The sequence below is a fragment of the Lipophrys pholis genome (genome assembly GCF_963383615.2).
Source record: "Lipophrys pholis genome assembly, chromosome: 1".
Taxonomy (NCBI): Eukaryota; Metazoa; Chordata; class Actinopteri; order Blenniiformes; family Blenniidae; genus Lipophrys; species Lipophrys pholis.
The window spans coordinates 36,919,539-36,937,810 of NC_137635.1; the positions used below are offsets into that span (position 1 = coordinate 36,919,539).

General features: G+C 41.8%; 1 protein-coding gene across 6 annotated transcripts in view; it reads left to right on the forward strand.

The window, feature by feature from the left end:
- rnf220a (ring finger protein 220a) overlaps positions 1-18,272 on the forward strand; it is a gene marked incomplete at its 5' end in the record, with an annotated part of 145,471 nt that overhangs the window by 99,691 nt on the left and 27,508 nt on the right. For all 6 annotated transcript variants that reach the window (XM_080471079.1, XM_080471082.1, XM_080471080.1 and 3 more), the window contains 3 exons: positions 4,834-4,963; positions 11,764-11,812; positions 15,414-15,509. In XM_080471079.1, the coding sequence (XP_080327205.1) occupies positions 4,834-4,963; positions 11,764-11,812; positions 15,414-15,509 (275 nt within the window). The remainder of the gene's footprint in view (positions 1-4,833; positions 4,964-11,763; positions 11,813-15,413; positions 15,510-18,272) is intronic.

The window sequence follows — 18,272 nt, forward strand, 5'->3', positions numbered from 1 at the left end:
GGACACCCCAAATGGTGTTTTATCTCAGGTCCCATTGAGAGTGAGTATTGAGCTGACAATCCCCGTCCTCTCTGGAGGTGGCCTTTTACCTCAGCTCATTGTAGTCCGTGACTGGAAGCCGGTGCTATCTACCATCTATTGATTCCCACTTCATCTGGACCAAAGCATCAGAGGCAGAGGGGAGAGAGGAAGAGAGACACGGAAAGACAGCGAGAGAGGAGGAAAGTAAAAAAAGAGAAAGAGAGGATGAGGGAGTTTTCTTAATAGTGGTGGAACATGTTTAATTTTACCGTGATTTATTTTCCGGGAGGTCCATCTGAGATTAGCATCTGTTCTGCAAGGCAGACTCAACCAAGGGAGCATCCTTGAATAAATCAGCGGATCAAGTAAAAACCAACAATCAACACATGAACATTCTTCCTTCAGTATATTCGTAATGACACCCTTGAAATCATTAATGGTTAATTGTCTTGAGAAATGATACCACATCCATGGTGTTGAAGATGCAGCGGTAGTTTTCACAAATCTGCCCCAAGAGGAACAAAGCTGGTGAATTATAGATTCTAAATGGTTGGAAAGGTCAAGGTTGATTATTAGGAGAATGTCTTCATTGTCGTTGTAACCAATACAGCAAAATGAAGTGAGAGCAAACAGGGCCACTGCAGCCACGCACACTTGACACACCAATAGCCTGCTTTTATACGGCAGGAGTGACAGAATGAAGCACACATACATGGAGAACATGCAGAGTCCACCATGAAGGCGCCAAAGCCCTGAATCAAACTGGGGGATTCTTACAGCGCAAACCACTGCCGCACAGTTCGACTCAAAAATCTAAACATCCTCCAGGAAATGAGGAAGAAAAAGCATGCGAGGAAGCAGGAATTGAAGGATATAAAAACAAAATTATCAAGGGTGAAACGGTACAAATGCAAGGAAAGCTACGAGTGGAAAAAGGGAGATACCTCCTCTTTGCTCTCCACTCTTCCGTATGATCTAGTTTTCTCCTCCTCACCATCTGGTGTCTGTAATTGCCTGTCTACTTGTGTTTGTATGTGTGACTCCTGTCATTATTTTAAAAGTACGGGGATACAAAACCTAATCAAGGACATAATACATGTTAAATGCAGGTTAAATATTCATTCGCAAACTTGTTAAACATGGTATATCTCATCATTTCATGTGTTTCATGGTCCATTTTTTTAATGATTTCAACTGATTTCATTACTAAACTGGGAATTAGTGAGTCTATGGGTTGAGTTAATCCAGCCAAAGTGTTTTGTCAGACCTGTAGCCGCGAGTAAATAAATCAGGCTGAAGATCTGAAAAGTCAGAGGATATGCTTCCTGCCAGCTGCTTGACTTATTGTTGTGCGACATGAACAAAACCAGTGAGCACCATTAAGTGGATCAAGTGACAAAGATGAAAAGGAGGGAAGGCGGTGAAAGGTGGTGACAGTAGGAACGTGGACAGGCAGGAGAGGAGAACGGTAGGAATCTGGGGTGGTGGTGGTGGTGGGGGGGGGGGGGGGGTGCGGGGGGGATTGAGAGAGGAGGAGAGAAAAGGGAGAGAAAGTCAAGGGAGAGAGGAAAAAGAGAGAGATGAGGTGATCCATCTTGGGACATTAGGGGGATCCGGCCTATATTCTATCATGGCTGTCAGAGAGATGCACACCTCCTCCTTCTCCTCATCCATGCATCCATCTATCCCTGGTTCACGCAGCCGGCATTTCACTGAAGAATCTCAACACTAAGAAGTCCTGTCAGGCCTATTTCCTTGTTATTGTCCAGCCAGCCACCCCCCAACCCCCCACCCCACCCCCTCCACCCTCTCTGACTCTGCCACCTTCCCTGTGTGCTTCTCGAGATTAAACGCTCCCTTGTTGCGCTGCAGGGCGAGTGTGTGTTTGAGCCACGAGGTCCGAGGGAGGACACATGGGTAAGCGTGTGTGTGTGTGTGTGTGTGTGTGTGTGTGTGTGTGTGTGTGTGTGTGTGTGTGTGTGTGTGTGTGTGTGTGTGTGTGTGTGTGTGTGTGTGTGTGTGTTGTCCCAACATTAATCATCTTTAAGGGGCTGACAAGCCCGGTGTGCGACATCGCATCACATCAACACCCCCCCCCCCACCCCCAACATCTCCTCCCTCTTCTTCTCCTCCACCCCGAGATTTATCTGTCCATTCGCCTCTCACCATCACTCACTTCCCTCAGGGAGCGTTTGACAAAGAGAAGGAAAAATGGGGGGAAAAAAAGGAAAGTAAACGAGGAGTGTGAATGACAAGAAAAGGTGAGAGAGTGACAGCAAACAGGTTGGAAAAGCTTGTGGATATGACGAAAACGGTGTGCACATAAAATAAATGATAATCCAGCTATGGAATTTGTTGGATTAAGCAATATTCTTCTGTTGTACACACTTAGATAATATTGCCTATATGTTTTGGCATAACTCACACATGCAAAATAGCTGGCAAAGAAAAAAAATATGAGTTTGTGGTTGGTGAACTGTTTTTAATCAGTTTGAAACTGAACGGGACGTTTTTACAGCCAAACACATTGGAGCAATCTGCTTTTCAAACTAAAAACATCTGAACAAAATCTTGTTTCTTTCATGTTTTCTGCTCCGGGGTTTATTTCTGTTTTTTACAAACTGCAGTTCATGGTTTTGTGACCTTGTTCTGGTGTGTTTTCATGCATCCTCATTTTACTTTTATGTCTTTTGTGACAGCAAATTTCATCTTTGGTTGTTGATTTTGTACCTGTTCCACCACATACAAGAACGTGTAATTCATATGTCAAATTGTTGTTTGTTGCATTGGCTTTGGCCTCGTTGTTGAGGAAAGTTGAATTCAGATTAGTTCACACAGCACAAAAACTTTGTCGTAATTTATTGTTGCTTTTATGTTATTCATGCATCTACATGTCTTATCGTCAATCTACCGACACAAAAAGTCTCATTCATACAAAATATTACATTATTCAAATCAGCTCGTATTGAAATGCTAAACTCTAAATTCACACTGTGCAAAATAAGCATTTGCACTCTCAGGTATTACAAAAGCCTAACAATGATCAAGGGTAGGCATATGTTTGCCTGTGGGTGTGTATGTGTGTATGTATTCACAACCTCCATGAGTGAGTTTGTCTGTGGAATCAAAAAAAAAAAAAAGCCCCACTGGCTGAAGACAGGGATTGGATCTTTCTTTGTTTGCTGTGGTGGATGGCGACGGCTTCAGCATGACTCAAATTATCTTGTCAAAGCAATAAAGCGGAGAAGGGTGTGTGTGTATGTGTGCGCGTGGGGGGATGGAGGGGGTAGAGAAAAAATAAACTGAAATATCTCAGGGCAGCCGAGAATGCAATAAAGCAGGTAAGAAGAAGAGAAAGGAAATCAGAGGAGCAACGTAGATACATAGAAAGATGAGGGGTGAGAAATAAGCTATTGTATTCACCAAACAAGTAGAATCAGGTGCGGCCAAAGAGAGGGGGTCTGAGAGGAATATGTGAAAAGTAGAAAAAGAAAGGAGGAAAAGAGTGGCGGTGGTGCTAGAGTACGAGAAGGAGAAAGTGAGAGAGGGTAATTGATTAACTATTTTTCAAAGTCACTTAATGTGTCCGGCGCTCTGGGCTTTGTTTAGGAGCCGTGCTGAAAAGGAAGCTGGCATTCACACACACACAGCATGTCAAATGAAGGGATGGGATGGTGTGTGTGTGTGTGTGTGTGTGTGTGTGTGTGTGTGTGTGTGTGTGTGTGTGTGTGTGTGTGTGTGTGTGTGTGTGTGTGTGTGTGTGTGTGTGTGTGTGTGTGTGTGTGTGTGTGTGTGTGTGTGTGTTTGTGTGTGTGTGTGTGTGTGTGTGTGTGTGTGTGTCTGTATTTATTTGTTTGTGTGGTCCCTCACTCGTTGTGTCCTGATGAGAAGGTGATCTGACAGACCACCATGTGAGCAGGGATACACGTCCTTCAAACCCTGCATGTGCATGTGTTTGTGCACCAAAGACACGACACAGAGGGAGTACCCCCTCCTTACCTGGCCCTCGTGTTGCCGTGGTGACAAGCAGTCCAAACGGGATGTCCTGGCTGAGGTGGAGCCTATTGTTCACAGGCTAAAAAAAACATATTTGATTGGCTGAATACAGGAAATCAGGAAGTGTCCTCCAACATTGAGCGCTGATTCAATTTGAATGGATGATATTTTTAGCATTTTCGAACATTCACAGATAGGATGTATACTGTCCTATACGTACTTGCCCAGACACAGCTCGCCGTGCAAAACGCACACTTTCCAATATGCACACAGTCAACACGTACCTATTAGACACACTAACACACAAACAGGTGGGCCCCACCCTGTGCCCTACTGATCAAGGACAATGAAGTGAGGTAGTGTTGGCAGACTCTATACAGCATTATCTCATCCATGACAGGACTTACTTTAACTCCCTCGCCAACCCCACCTACAGCTTTGACCTGAATGCAACATTACACAGTGGAGATTGCACAGCACGCTGCTGCCTTTCTACTGCATGTGTGCAATCCATTAAGCACAGGAACTTGTGATTTTAGAGAGGACAACCAGAGTTTGAGCTTTGGCTTTAGAAAAGGGCCTCTGGTTTATTTATTCTTTGTCCTTATTGCAGCAAAGAGCAAAGTCATGAACTGTAAATAATGGTGTAGTGTTGAAGAACACAAACCAAAAAGTAACGTCATTTATTTGACGTCTGATATAAGAAGTAATCATACTGAAACAAATGTTCCGATGCCTTGCTTAGGTTGTCCCATTGACATTCACACTGACTTCATATTCATACTGTATTTTGTTCCTCTTTGTTGTTTTATCCAGGTAAAAAGAAGATGTCCCTGTATGACAGCCAGGCTCCGGTCTGTCCCATATGTCAGGTGCTGCTCAGGCCTGGAGAGCTGCAGGAACACATGGAGACGGAGATCGAGAGGTTAGCCGCGATATGCCTCAGGTACGTTTGAAATGCATATGCAGCTATTGGGAGGGACTTGAGATAAAAACGTCCCGTCTCAACTTTCAAATCTCTGTAAATCGTGTGTGTGTGTGTGTGTGTGTGTGTGTGTGTGTGTGTGTGTGTGTGTGTGTGTGTGTGTGTGTGTGTGTGTGTGTGTGTGTGTGTGTGTGTGTGTGTGTGTGTGTGTGTGTGTGTGTGTGTGTGTGTGTAGGTTCAGGTAGCTGTATACAATAGTTGTGCCTTATAACCATCTTTGATTGTTGAGCAATACAGCCTCCATGTAATATTTCCCATCATCCATCTTCTTTTCTATTCAAGTGTTTTTGCTGCGGTGTTAAAGTTGTAACCACTGACCACTATGCCACCATGATAGCATTTCTGTATTTTTAGACAGAGTACAATGGATTGTGTGTGTCTCCTTTTAGATTTTATCTTGATATGATTTCTCCATATCTCAGGTGGTTTACATGGTCCATTTTATTGACCACAAATGTTGACAATCATAGCGGAAACATGCTTACATCACATTAACCACTAACATGGAGAGTGCACAAACATCCCTCATGGCCCTAATGGTGTCCAGAAATACTTATAGGGAATTCGATATAAAAGATTGGAGGGATTGTACTGAATGAATTTATGCTGGATAAATAAAAATCAGTGACATAATTTATCATGGAAATAGGTGGGCCTTACCCATCAGCCCAGCTGCTAGTTAAAACCAAAATAGCAATATACTCCATGTGCACCGAAGAGGACTTCTTTAATATTTCACCTTATAGCCGAGGAAGATCATCCTAAGGTAGCAGAACAACATATATTATACATATAAAATATACAAAAATTTCCAGACTATTTGCTGTTTCGACAAAAAAAATAATACATTGCATGCTCACATATAACTGCTTAATTTTTATCTTGTATTCGACAGTGTCTTTGGGGAATGTTGCACTTGTACTGTCAGTCAAATACAGAAGTAATAGGATTTTGATCTTTTTTCTAAATTGGTCATTTTAACATTATGACGGGTTTGTCTGTTTGAAGGTAAATAAAAATGTTGAGCACGGTGATTTTTAGCCCATAAAGGTGGATAATTTTTCATCAATAAGGTATAGGCTGTATTTCACCTCCACTTTTATGTCAGGTTCACCGACCCGTATTTTTTTTATTTTTTTGTAACGAAAGATTTTGGTGCCATAAATCTGCATAAAAGGCAGAGGCATGCAGCCAACGTAAAGCTAAGTGTTTCCTAGAGGGATTAGGAATCAAACTTGTGACCTCAAGTTCACCGCTGCCCCCTTCTTCTCCTCATGGCAGTTGCACGAGCTGTTTTACGATGGATAAATCAACTCCAAGCCCTTTTAACGATAGGACACAACCATTAGGATCCATATTTCACCTTGACCGCACGTCTGGCTGTGTGCGTGTGTGTGTGTGTGTGTGTGTGTGTGTGTGTGTGTGTGTGTGTGTGTGTGTGTGTGTGTGTGTGTGTGTGTGTGTGTGTGTGTGTGTGTGACCTGGTGTCCACCTAAGCGGCCCAGCTTTATGATAGTCCCCATTAACCTGGAGAAGCAGGGCAACAGATAGCGTCACCCCGCGTAGAAATCACACTTCATTTACCCCACGTTTACCCCGCCTGCACCTTCCTCTTGTCCCTCTGCGTCCATATACTGTACAGGTCATCTTCATTCCTCTTCTCTTTCTTCTGCCCTCACTTCATTTCATTCCCCTCTTGTATTTAATCCTCTGTGTTTTATCCTTTCCACTTTATCCTTTGCTTCCAATTTTTGTTCATCTTCTTTCCCTGCCGTCCATAGTTCTTTCTCAAATCTCTTCTCATATGTTGTTTCAACCTGACCTGACTTGGCCTTGTGGGGGGGATTTATTCTAGGATTTTTTTTTTTTTTTTTTAAACAGCTCTAATGCTTTAAGACCAAAGCAACAACTTAACTTTGTAAGGAGCAATTGAAGGACGAATAATAACCATGTTTAATGTTCATTCTAAGTACAAGAGGTGGTGAAGCTTCAAATTGTTACAGGTTCTTTTCTGTAAAAAGCAAATCTAAACAGTAATGAAAAGCCACCAAGCTACCACTCAAGGTCTTTATCTGTGAATACGTTTACTTATATGAAATGGCGATTACAGAATGGAACTAAATGAAAGTAGAATCAATGGAAGAGGGAGTTCTCCATCAACTTGCGAGATGGCGAGATGTGTGTGTTTCAATAATTAACAAAGGTTAGTTGTCTGTCCTTTTCCCTGGTGGACTGACACAGTAGCTTGGGGAACATCACACCCGGTTGATATTCACGCACGTAAGCACACACACACACACACACACACACACATACAGAGTTATTTAAGGAAATAGCGTCATCCCTGGGTGAGATGGGATGGTGGCTAACGTCACGGTTGGCTGATTTACCTACTCACCATTAACCCGTACACCACAACTGGGGAAAAAAAAAAAAAAAGAAGACAGGATAAGGATCCCCGGGATAACGCTTTAAGATATTTCATGACAAGTGCTCCTTTATAAGCAAGCTAATACACAAAATATCAGTTGTTAACAATTGTGAAAAGAGAATTAAATGAAGTCAGTGAGTGTTGTGTGTGTTATATCACAAAAACTAACTTCTTTTATATTAACCTCTAAATCGCACACCCTCTGTCTCTCCCTCTCTCTGGCTCTCTGCATGGGAGCTGCCATTATTGAAAGTGACAGTGGGAATTTGGTCCAATTTGTAGTAAATCTGCCTTTAATGACGACCAGCGCTTTGCTGAATGAAAGAGCTGTGGGTATGGAAACGAGGGCACATGTGTTCGAGAAGTGTGTGTGTACGTGTGATCTGTTCCGTCTTTTCTACAAATATGTGTTCTCATGTATGTTTCGATTTGCTTTCCTTTTTTTTTTTTCTTCTCTTTTTCCGTGCATGGAAATGTATCTGTGTTTGATTACAGCTGCCAGCCTGTCCTCTCCTGTGGCTGGGACCTCTGTTACTTGTTCACGGGCCACAGGTTCTCTCGTATGGACAAGAAAATCACACACACGCACACACACGCACGTACACACACACACACACACACACACACACACACACACACACACACACACACACACACACACACACACACACACACACACACAGTTTGGCAAATGGAAATCTATCATGCCCCGTACACGTCAGGTGGCTCAGGGGGGCAAAGTAATCTACATACCCCGTCACCCCCTCCTTTCAATACTCCCCTTTCTCCCTCCTCCTCCTCCATAATCAATTTGCCACCGCTCAAGCAAGCCCCCACCTCTATACCAGATGACACAAAAAGGCAAAAAGCAATCAGTAGCTTGAGTTTAGCACTGCCCCTCTTTTCTTCCTCCCATCTATTCAACCCAACTTCCACAAGGAAGCAACTTACTCATCTTTAACCTGCAACCCCCCCCCCCCCATGCAGGGGAGTGGAGATGGCAGGCTGTCAATCAAATCAAGGCTGACACTACATATTTAGTGCCGATGCACATTCAGCCAGGAGTGGTTAAGCAAATTAATGTGCTTATAAATTATTGATAAGAACAAGGAGAATCTAATGCAAGTAACAATTTAGCAATTGTCAAGATTATACACAGTCACCAGTGTAGCCCGACTTCTTTTGATTGTCGTTTTGAATACATTTTTCTCAAAAACAAATTTAGATTATCGTCTTATAGAGCGCCACGATTTCAATACCAATAAGAACACAATTTTGCGAAGAAGTACACACAAAAACATTTGCAATCTTTAAACATAAGCTGACAAACCTGAAGTAAAATGTGTGCAATTTAACGTAATTCCAATTAATTGAATGCTCTTGGAACAAATTACAGTGAAATGCCAAAAAACAATTGTTTGAATTCCAACATTTTCAGTCTTCCTCAGATAATAAGATCTGATATATTAGCTCAGGTTTTTCTGTGACGTTGTTTTCTACTATTACTAAAACACTGCAGCCCCCAGAAAATAAACACGCAATAGTCTAGAATACACAATCCCAATTATTATCTTGTTGTTAATTTTTGGCTTTGGCCCGAGGGCCGTATGTCAAAGTTACATCCCGGAGTTATTTAACTGGTTCCTAAACATTTGGCCAAAGCTCATATCTCTTCCAGACTGAAAGCCTTCTAAAGTTCTCCACACATTCTTACCACATACCAGTTTAAGGTACTCTTTGAATAACTTCCCTGTCTGATGTGTTGGGACGAAGCTCTGTGAGACCAACTCGTTTGAGGCACCAGCATGCCTCACCTGGCTCGCCCTCTTTATACACACACGCCTCATTACCACAGCACATTTTAAATCGCCTTTCATTCTCCCTTCCCTCGTTTTCCGCCGGCTTGTCTGGCGTGTTTGTTTCGCTTTGCTTGTGCTACTCATTTCCACACTCTTCTCCCTGCTTTGACACGACAGCCAGCAGGAATTTCCAGCCCCATAACCCTCGCCATCAAAAATTCATAGAACCGGGCAAACAGACATGTGAAGCTGTGAAGAGGCGGCAGCACACCAACTCTCCCATCACTCCCTCTCTTTCTTTCTCTCATTTTCTGTCTTCTTTCATCTTTCCCTCGCTCGATCTCTCTCTTTATGTTTCCTTGCTCATCCTCCCTCAACACATCCCTCTCTCACCTCACATTTCATCTTACCTTTCTTTTCCCCCTTTTCCCTCTCCTTTCATCTCTCCATCACCCCCTCTGTCACTATGGCAATTTTCTCCCATCGTGGCAGGCATGCTGCCACTGTCCTCTTTCGCTCTTTCTCTTCCCTCGCTCCCGCTCTCTCCTTTTCTTGTCGCTGTTTGACACTGTCAACAAGCAGGTAGAGGTGGCTGTTATTGTTGATACCTCTGCAGAGATTCCAGGTAATGAATAAAAGAGAGAAATAGAAGGAAAAGGAGAGAAAGAAGATGTGAGGGAAGGGGTGTGTGTGTGTGTGTGTGTGTGTGTGTGTGTGTGTGTGTGTGTGTGTGTGTGTGTGTGTGTGTGTGTGTGTGTGTGTGTGTGTGTGTGTGTGTGTGTGTGTGTGTGTGTGTGTGTGTGACGGCAGATCCCCCTACATTACCCGGCAGCAAGGCTGTGTCACCCATGTTTATTCTCTTACATGGGTCTAGTCACATTTTGACATAGAGGGCCACATCAAGTTCTGAATCATTCAATCAAATCTTTATTTTTCCTTGAATTAAACCACCAAATACATATTATTTCACATGGGAATACGATACACTGAATTGTTCATAGATGCTCCATGTGAAATATCAGTGGCTCTTTAACTTATTCTAATCCCAACAAGCGTTGACAGTGACTTACAGTTTCAAAAGTGCTAACTAAGCTCCCCATGTTGTTGTCCATGACTTAATACCTGTGTTTGATCTCTAGATCCCTCTCATGCCATCAAATGACCCTTCCATGATTTTCTCATACCTGAAAGAAGTCACGTGCTTAAACTCTTTTCACACTCTGAGTGTGAATAACACAAGTATTATTCTGTTGCATCCGTCCCCTTATCCACCCCTTCCTATCTCTGCGCAGTAATGCATTATATTACATTGTCTTAAATTGTCCTTGTCAAGCCCTTGTGCCTTCTCGTGCATCCCTTTGTATATTCCTCTTTCAGATAAGTGACATATAAAGAAGGTTTCTTATTCTTATTACCCACCCATTCAGCCATTGGAAAAGAAAATCCCTTGTCTACCAAGGCATGCTGTCAGATTAGAGGTTGCGCTCAATTCAGTTATAGGAAACCTTCCTTCTGTGGCCTGCCACTGTCTGTCTGCTACTGCGTGTGTGTGTGTGCACGTGTGTCTGTCCATAAGGGTCTGGAGTGCTAACAGGGTCTCAAAGCAAACATGACAACCCTGTCTCGCTTTGTCAACGTCAAGCCTGTCGCAGCACTTTGTGAAGCTCGGATAAATGTATCTCCCCGTTTGAAAGCAAGTCAGGGACAGAGAGGAATAGAGAGAGGGAAAGGGAAAGGGAACGGAGGGAAAGCTACAAGAAATGAATGAAAGAACGGATGAGCTGGGAAGGAGGGACGTCAGTGAAGGTGTTAGAAAAAGTGGTCACAGAAAAGCAACTCGGATAAATGTAATATGTCAGTGTCGTTGGCTATTTTAATACATTTTGTCTCATCCGTAAACCACAGTGTAAAGTGTGACACACGTAACAATCCCCTTCTCTCCCCCTCCTTCCCTGTAAAGTTTACAAGCCAGAATATTATTGTCAACATGCTTCAAATCAAAGTGACCAGACGCTGAGTTTTACTGACAAATCAAATTATTGTAAAATCTATTATTTCCTGCTTCTGACCTTACACACACACACACACACACACACACACACACACACACACACACACACACACACACACACACACACACACACACACACACACACACACACACACACACACACACACACACACACACAGGCTGTGTGTCTGCATATGAGTGTCATATGTTAGTGGTCATTGGACTGAATGGATGTTGAAAGGTCATTGAGAATATGAGTGGATGGATGAATGAATGAATGAATGAATGAACAAATAAATTCATTAATTCATTAATTCATTAATTCATTAATTCATTAATTCATTAATTCATTAATTCATTAATTCATGGACCAGATCATTGGTAACTGTTTTGGGATAATGCTTGTTTTACTCAATAAATTTCTGAACAAGCCCAAGACAAATAATAAGATTCCACTTAGCGTCAGCGCTGCGTTGCATAATGTAACGTCACTAAGTTGCGTCCTATTTCTCCTCTGCAGTAAGAACCCCTCACCCAAAGATGGAACAGCCACTCCAGGAACCCCCAAGGTGAGATCACCCCTGTTTTCTAATGCGGTACGTGAGAGCATTCTTTTATTTCCTTTCATAAACACTTGACTTTCTTACCCTAATATATGACAAGCAGCAGTGTGAAAGAAAGTGTGCCATCAAAACCAAACTGTATGTTGTTACATAATATCTCCAACAGTTTTCATTGATATGCAAAGGAATTCACTTCTGTTAAGCTATCAGAACTGAGACTCCGAGGCGTCTGTTCCTCTCTGCTGCACAGATCTGCTGTACTGTGGACCTCTGTCTAAAATCTCTCTCTCTTTCTCTCTCACACACACACAGACACACACACTCACACACACACACACACACACACAGGAGTACTGGTCTCCTGTGGTCCAACAGGCAGCAGGGGCAAGAGGCACTGTACTGTGATTGTTCCAATTAGAGAGACAGAGATAGAGAGAGAGACGCAGGCACAAAGAAAGGGAAAGAAAAAAAAAGATGGACGATGTCAAATTGCAAACAGACAGTTTTTTTGAGTCCAGGAAGAAGATTTTCCTTCCAGAATCTGAGTCTTCATTTAAACCTATCACCAGCTGCCAGTCTGAGACCTTTTGAAAAGTCCTTCTTCTGACAACTTGAATTGTCAGTAGTCTCAATAGAAAACTCACAGTGGAGACGCCATCTATGCTTGTTGAAGACGGACCAGATAGGTAACGATAGAAGCGAGTAAAACAATAGCGGATGGCCAGAAAGCTCAATGACCACTTCTTTTGTAATGCCAGTGTGCATGCTTAAGGGTCATATGTATTAACAGGAATGTCATTCAGATCTAAAATGTTGTGTTTTTCTTATTGTATAAGCACTATATGTTTCTGTGTTGTCTTACCTGAGAAGTAGACGTTTATATGAGTTCCCCGACCAGCGTAGGTTCTCCGAAACAAGTGGATGAGGGATATTTGCTTGATTGTGATATATAACATCACCACTAGATGCCACCGTATTTTACACACTACACCATCAAAAAATGTATTCGTCACAGAGCAGAAAACACAAAAATGTTCCGAACTTTAAAGTGTATGAAAATATGTATTTTTTTCATGTAACATTTTCAGACACATATAAAGTTTCCCTGCCTGACTTGAGGTATCCACTGCATTGTGATATCACCAGATCTGATGTATTCGGTATACTGTATACAGAACCAGATTTCTTTCCTTGAAAGGACTCTGGTGGTTTTCAGTACTTGTGCACTCATTTTCTATTTCTTAGTGAAACTCAGAAATCGAACAGCGGTGGGGGGGGATAAGTGCATGTGACTTAAACGCAAAAGTTTGAGAGATCTAGAATAATTCAGGTGATCCCTTTTTATTCCCCTGCACCTTTTGGGCTCTGACCCTAAGCTTAGAGACGGGCTGGCAGCTCCGTGGGTGGGCTCGTACTTGAGAAAGGCAGACGGAGCAGGGTTGAAGGGTGAGTGCAAGCCTTCGTCTCCAGCCGTGACTGCGCATCTCACCGCCGTCGTTTAGTATTCAGCGGCAGGCCATGGAGAATGAAGAGAGCCGGTCTGGAGCACATGGGCCTGTTGTTGTTGCCCCCTGCCCGGCATGCAAGGCCCACCTCTGTTAAACCAGAGATTAACCCCGAAACACTAATTTATGGGGTGTTCAGCCCACTTGCTAAGCTGGGGTGACTGGGTCAGGGGGAAAACACGCCATACCTGAAGGGCCACACATCCTCTGACATATACACACCTCCTGTTAGATACTACAGTGCATACAAAAGCAACTTTCCTGTGCTTTTTTCAGACACACGGGATTACCCTCAGCTAATTGTTAGTATGTATATTTGCAATAAGTTTCTTTGCGGTATTAATGGTAAAATATAACATTCTAAAATTTGCCCCCTTAAGGTGTGGAGCTACCCTCGGCTGTAGCTTTTAAATACAACCTTTTTTGGTGCAGCTCTTTGTGCACATTGATTTAATTGGTTGGTTTAAAAGACCAAAATTTCAGACCTTCATTTATAATGTCTTTGTAGAATACCATTAAATGTCATATTCTAATGATAAAACTTAAGCATATTCCCAGTACACCCTCAGGTAAATGAGTCTTGACCTTTTTAAACGCGGCGAAAAGAAAAAGGGGAGAACCGCACACACATACATACGCACCCACGGAGGCATAAAAGCGCCATGCATAATGTCCAATTTACTGTGGCAGCACTGGAGGTTGGTCATTTCTCACATATTATTATTAGATTACTGCTGTCGAGCACTTAAGCCTCTGCTCTGCCCCTTTCCACTTGATTAATAGGAGACGACTGTAAATACAAATATTTCATAGCTGCCTTGTAAAAAAAAAAGAAAAAAAGAAAAACATACAGGCAGCCACACAGGCACACATGAAAATACAAGCACTCACACAGACACAGAGCTGCATGTCTGTCAGGACTAAGCCCGGTAAAACAGTGATATTGCCTCTTTTCCTCTTCCGTCATTTGCTCATTTCTTTTAAGCCCCGGCTCCTCATTCAATTGAGGAATTCCCTGGACTGTCTTTGTCACAGAGTGGGTTAGAGAAGGATATTGTTTTATGTGTATGTATGACGGAGAAAGAGCGAGCGCGCGTGCAAAGTGTTGTGAGACAGATTTATAGACAGACAGTGTCCCATAATGTCAGACAGTTACCCCCCCCGCCTCCTCACGCTGGATGTTTACCCTGCTTCCTTTCCTTCTTTCCTTTCCTCCCTTCCTTTGGCTTCTCTTCTGCTCATTCCTCCTTTCCTTCCAATCTCTCAGTCTTCCCTAACTCCTCTTAACGTCCCATAAACATTAACTCTAATCAGTGGAAGGGATTTTATAGACAAAGTCAGGCAGGTTACAGTCATCATCAATGACGTGTTGCTTTCAGCATCTGTAGCAATAACACTCCTGAATTTCTCCAAGGGTAAAGATTCACTAGTCTCAGTCTTTTTTTGTTCTACTCTCTGTCATACACATGATTTGTAATACTTGTGTAAAGTATGCATTTCTTAATGATGATCATGTTTGCATGATGCACACAAGCACACTTCCTTTTCACGTATTTAAATGTACCGTTAAACCGTCAGCCTTTACTTCACAGCGCACAGCTTACATATTATAAACTTTTCTCCTCATTAACCTTCTTTTCACAGTTTTCATTTCTCCCCCTTCAGACAACACTTATATGCCTTTCAACTAGTTTTAGTTGACACTTTGAGCCAACTCTACCTCAATGGTCCATCTTATACACATAAAGCTCATCCTGCATCCTACTTCAAGTACCATCACACATGTTGAGCTGTACATTCGGAGTCTATTTCATTAGCTTCACTTACGAACAGGAACATTTAAGTCCCCTCACTGCTGACCGTACGTTGTGTGTAGGTGACGACACACCCAACACTTTTCTCCCCACCATTGAAATTGTATGTTTTCCTTGAATCTGAATGCATTTTGGAACAAGCATTACTCTTGTGTCGTCCCATTCCATTGATTATTCCGCTTTGCAACAAGGGCAACCTCTGCTGTAATCATTGCCCCAGAGGTGATAATATTACAAGATCATCTGCATAGGAAATACATTTAAATTCCCCTCTCACTCTCTCCGCAGTCAATGCTGTTGTCGGTGCACATCAAACGCGAGGGAGAGTCTCCTGTGGTCTCGCCCTTGTCATCTGAGGACGCCCACCACTCCGACAGATACCAGGTCACACACACACACACACACACACACACACACACACACACACACACACACACACACACACACACACACACACACACACACACAAAAGGGCTCATATTATTGTTTTTATTATTATATATACATTTATATTATATTCATTCCTATTATATTTTTTTCATGGTGTCTTTTTTTCACCAAGTTTGCCAGTTCACCTTGAAGCATCCTGGGTTAAACACAATAAATCCTTCTATTTCATGTTGCAGCATACTGTATATCTTGAAGATGTAGTAATAGGTTTAGTATGTGAGAATGTTTCTATAAGCCTATGCCTCCAAGCAGTTACATATATTGATATTTGATATGATAGAAATATGATATTTAAGAACAGACCTGAAGGAATATTGTACTGATCTACTTGATGAAAAACTATTTGTTGTTTCTGACACCTGCTGTTGATAAAGCAATAATTCACACAAAGACTGTGCCGGTCCACTTCCATCAAGTTTACAGGCAAACTAATCTCGACGTAGAAATCTAAAGCAGGTTTTTACAATTGAAATTCAACCCTTTATTCAGTGAGGGACTATGTTTGATAACCTGTCCCTACTTTTATGTTTGCTTCTAACCAATGCAGGGAAAATCCTTGTTTTAAATATTAGGATAGGTCTTATTTTTGTAGAATTTCTTATGATAGCAAAAACAACATAATGCGTGGCACATTTTCTCTAATGGGGCATCTTCTATTCCTAGTTGATACACCTAATTTAATCATTGACAACCCCCCAAAAAGAAATGTTGGTTGAACTATACTGAAAGTGATAGTATTTCTTTTTAAACATCCACCTGATACCTTTAGTAAGCCCTAATTACTGTACATTTTTTATTATTAAAAAACATTGTATTGTGGGACAGCAGTACTAAATAATGTATAAAGGCCAGATTCAGAGAATTCTTTTAACTAGATATGGTGAAACATGTATGATTTTGATTCGTTTTACATCCTTTTTGCAAGAGATTTGATGGTGTAACTGGCATGCAGCGGTCTATCTTTAAAGTGACTTTTAAGTCTTGATGTTGGGAAATATATTCTGTGTGCCCTTTAAAGAGTTAAGTTGAAACAATGTAGGAAATGATGAGATTTCCATAATCTATTCAATCAAGCTGTATGTAAGCATGACATATAACAGGAGGAAATCATGGAGAATTTGGGTTTTTTATGCCTTCTCAGCAGTAAAGTTGACTAACAGGCCAATCTCCTTAAATCTGAGATGTCACCCTGACTGCTTTTATCTCTTAAATTCATCAAAGTTTGTTCGGGTAATTCCTCTGGCTATGATGTATCTCAGGGTTAAGTGGGTTTCCCCCCTAACACCATAAAATAGGAACTATTAAGTCCATGCAGACGTTACATCCATACGTTTAGGATGACACAGCTCATAAAGACCTTATAGCAATAAAGTAGATTTTCTCATTAAGTGAAACTGCTGAAATCACCTTATATTATACAAATGATTAAGTCAATGGTGACTCTTTCCAGCACCCTGAAAATAAAACATAATGGCAGACTTTTCCACCTCCTCTCGTCCTGTCAATCTGTTTCGGTTCACTTTACCTCTTCACTGCTTCTCGAAACCTGACCTATCCTCAGCCACTCATCCAGTGTATCATAAAGATAACATAGTAGCGCGCCTGCAAGTCAGGAGTTAGAGGGGAAGGGCTGGTTGTCACTGATGGACGACGGGCCGGCTGTGAGAGAACTGAACCGTTGTCGATTCGCTTGCTGCGGCGTTAAAGAGCGGATATCCATAATCGCAAGAGGGGCAGCTTTAGTCAGCAAATAGTTAAAGACATACAGGCCTCTGGGTTTTGAATCCCAGTAGACCTGATGCATCCCTTCTCTTAGAAATTGAGGACAGAGGCATCTGACCTCATGTAATTAATTTCACAGTGCTGCACTTTTAATGCTTGGACCATTATTTTTAATGATGCAGGAGATTTACCACAGGCAACTTGAACTAACCTGGACCCCAAATGCTCCCGGTTTGCTTTGATAAATGTGTGATCCATTATTTTTCCCCACAGTTATAGAAAGTCTTGGAACATTGTTATACACATAAAACAAATACAACCAACACATAGGTGAAAATGATATAAATCACTTAAATATTGTATGCATTGAGTAAATATATGCCAAACCTCCGAAATGGTGTAGCATTTGAAAACGTAATCCAAACATAAAACAAATGTCGTCACTACAGATGGCTTCTTGTAGGATTCAGTAGTTAGAGTTACAAAAGTATTAATGTATACTATAAATGTGCTGCTCACAGAAAAAAACTGTTTGAACAGCAAAAAAACTTTATTACTGCACTTATTCATGTAAATATTGGAGTTATTCTTCTTATTCAAAGTAGCAGTTGGGAACAGTGATCAATATTGAGATTGCAAATTTTTGCAGCGTCATAATTTTGTGTAGCCTTTTCTGGAGTTTGATCCGGGTACTACAGTTTCCTTCATGGTCCAAAAACATACATGTGAGGGTAATTGGTGACCCTAAATTGCCCATAGGTGTGAATGTGAGTATGTGGCTGTCTGTCTCTGTGATGGACTGGCGACCTGCCCAACGTGTAACTCCAGTGGCCCACAGACCTGCACAGGATTAAGCAGTATAGAAGATGGAGGGATGCAATATGCATTAATAATAGCTAAATACCAAACTTTTCTATTTCCATTTAAACATTTTTTTAAATGTTTTAATGGGAAGGAACTGTGTTTTATATGAAG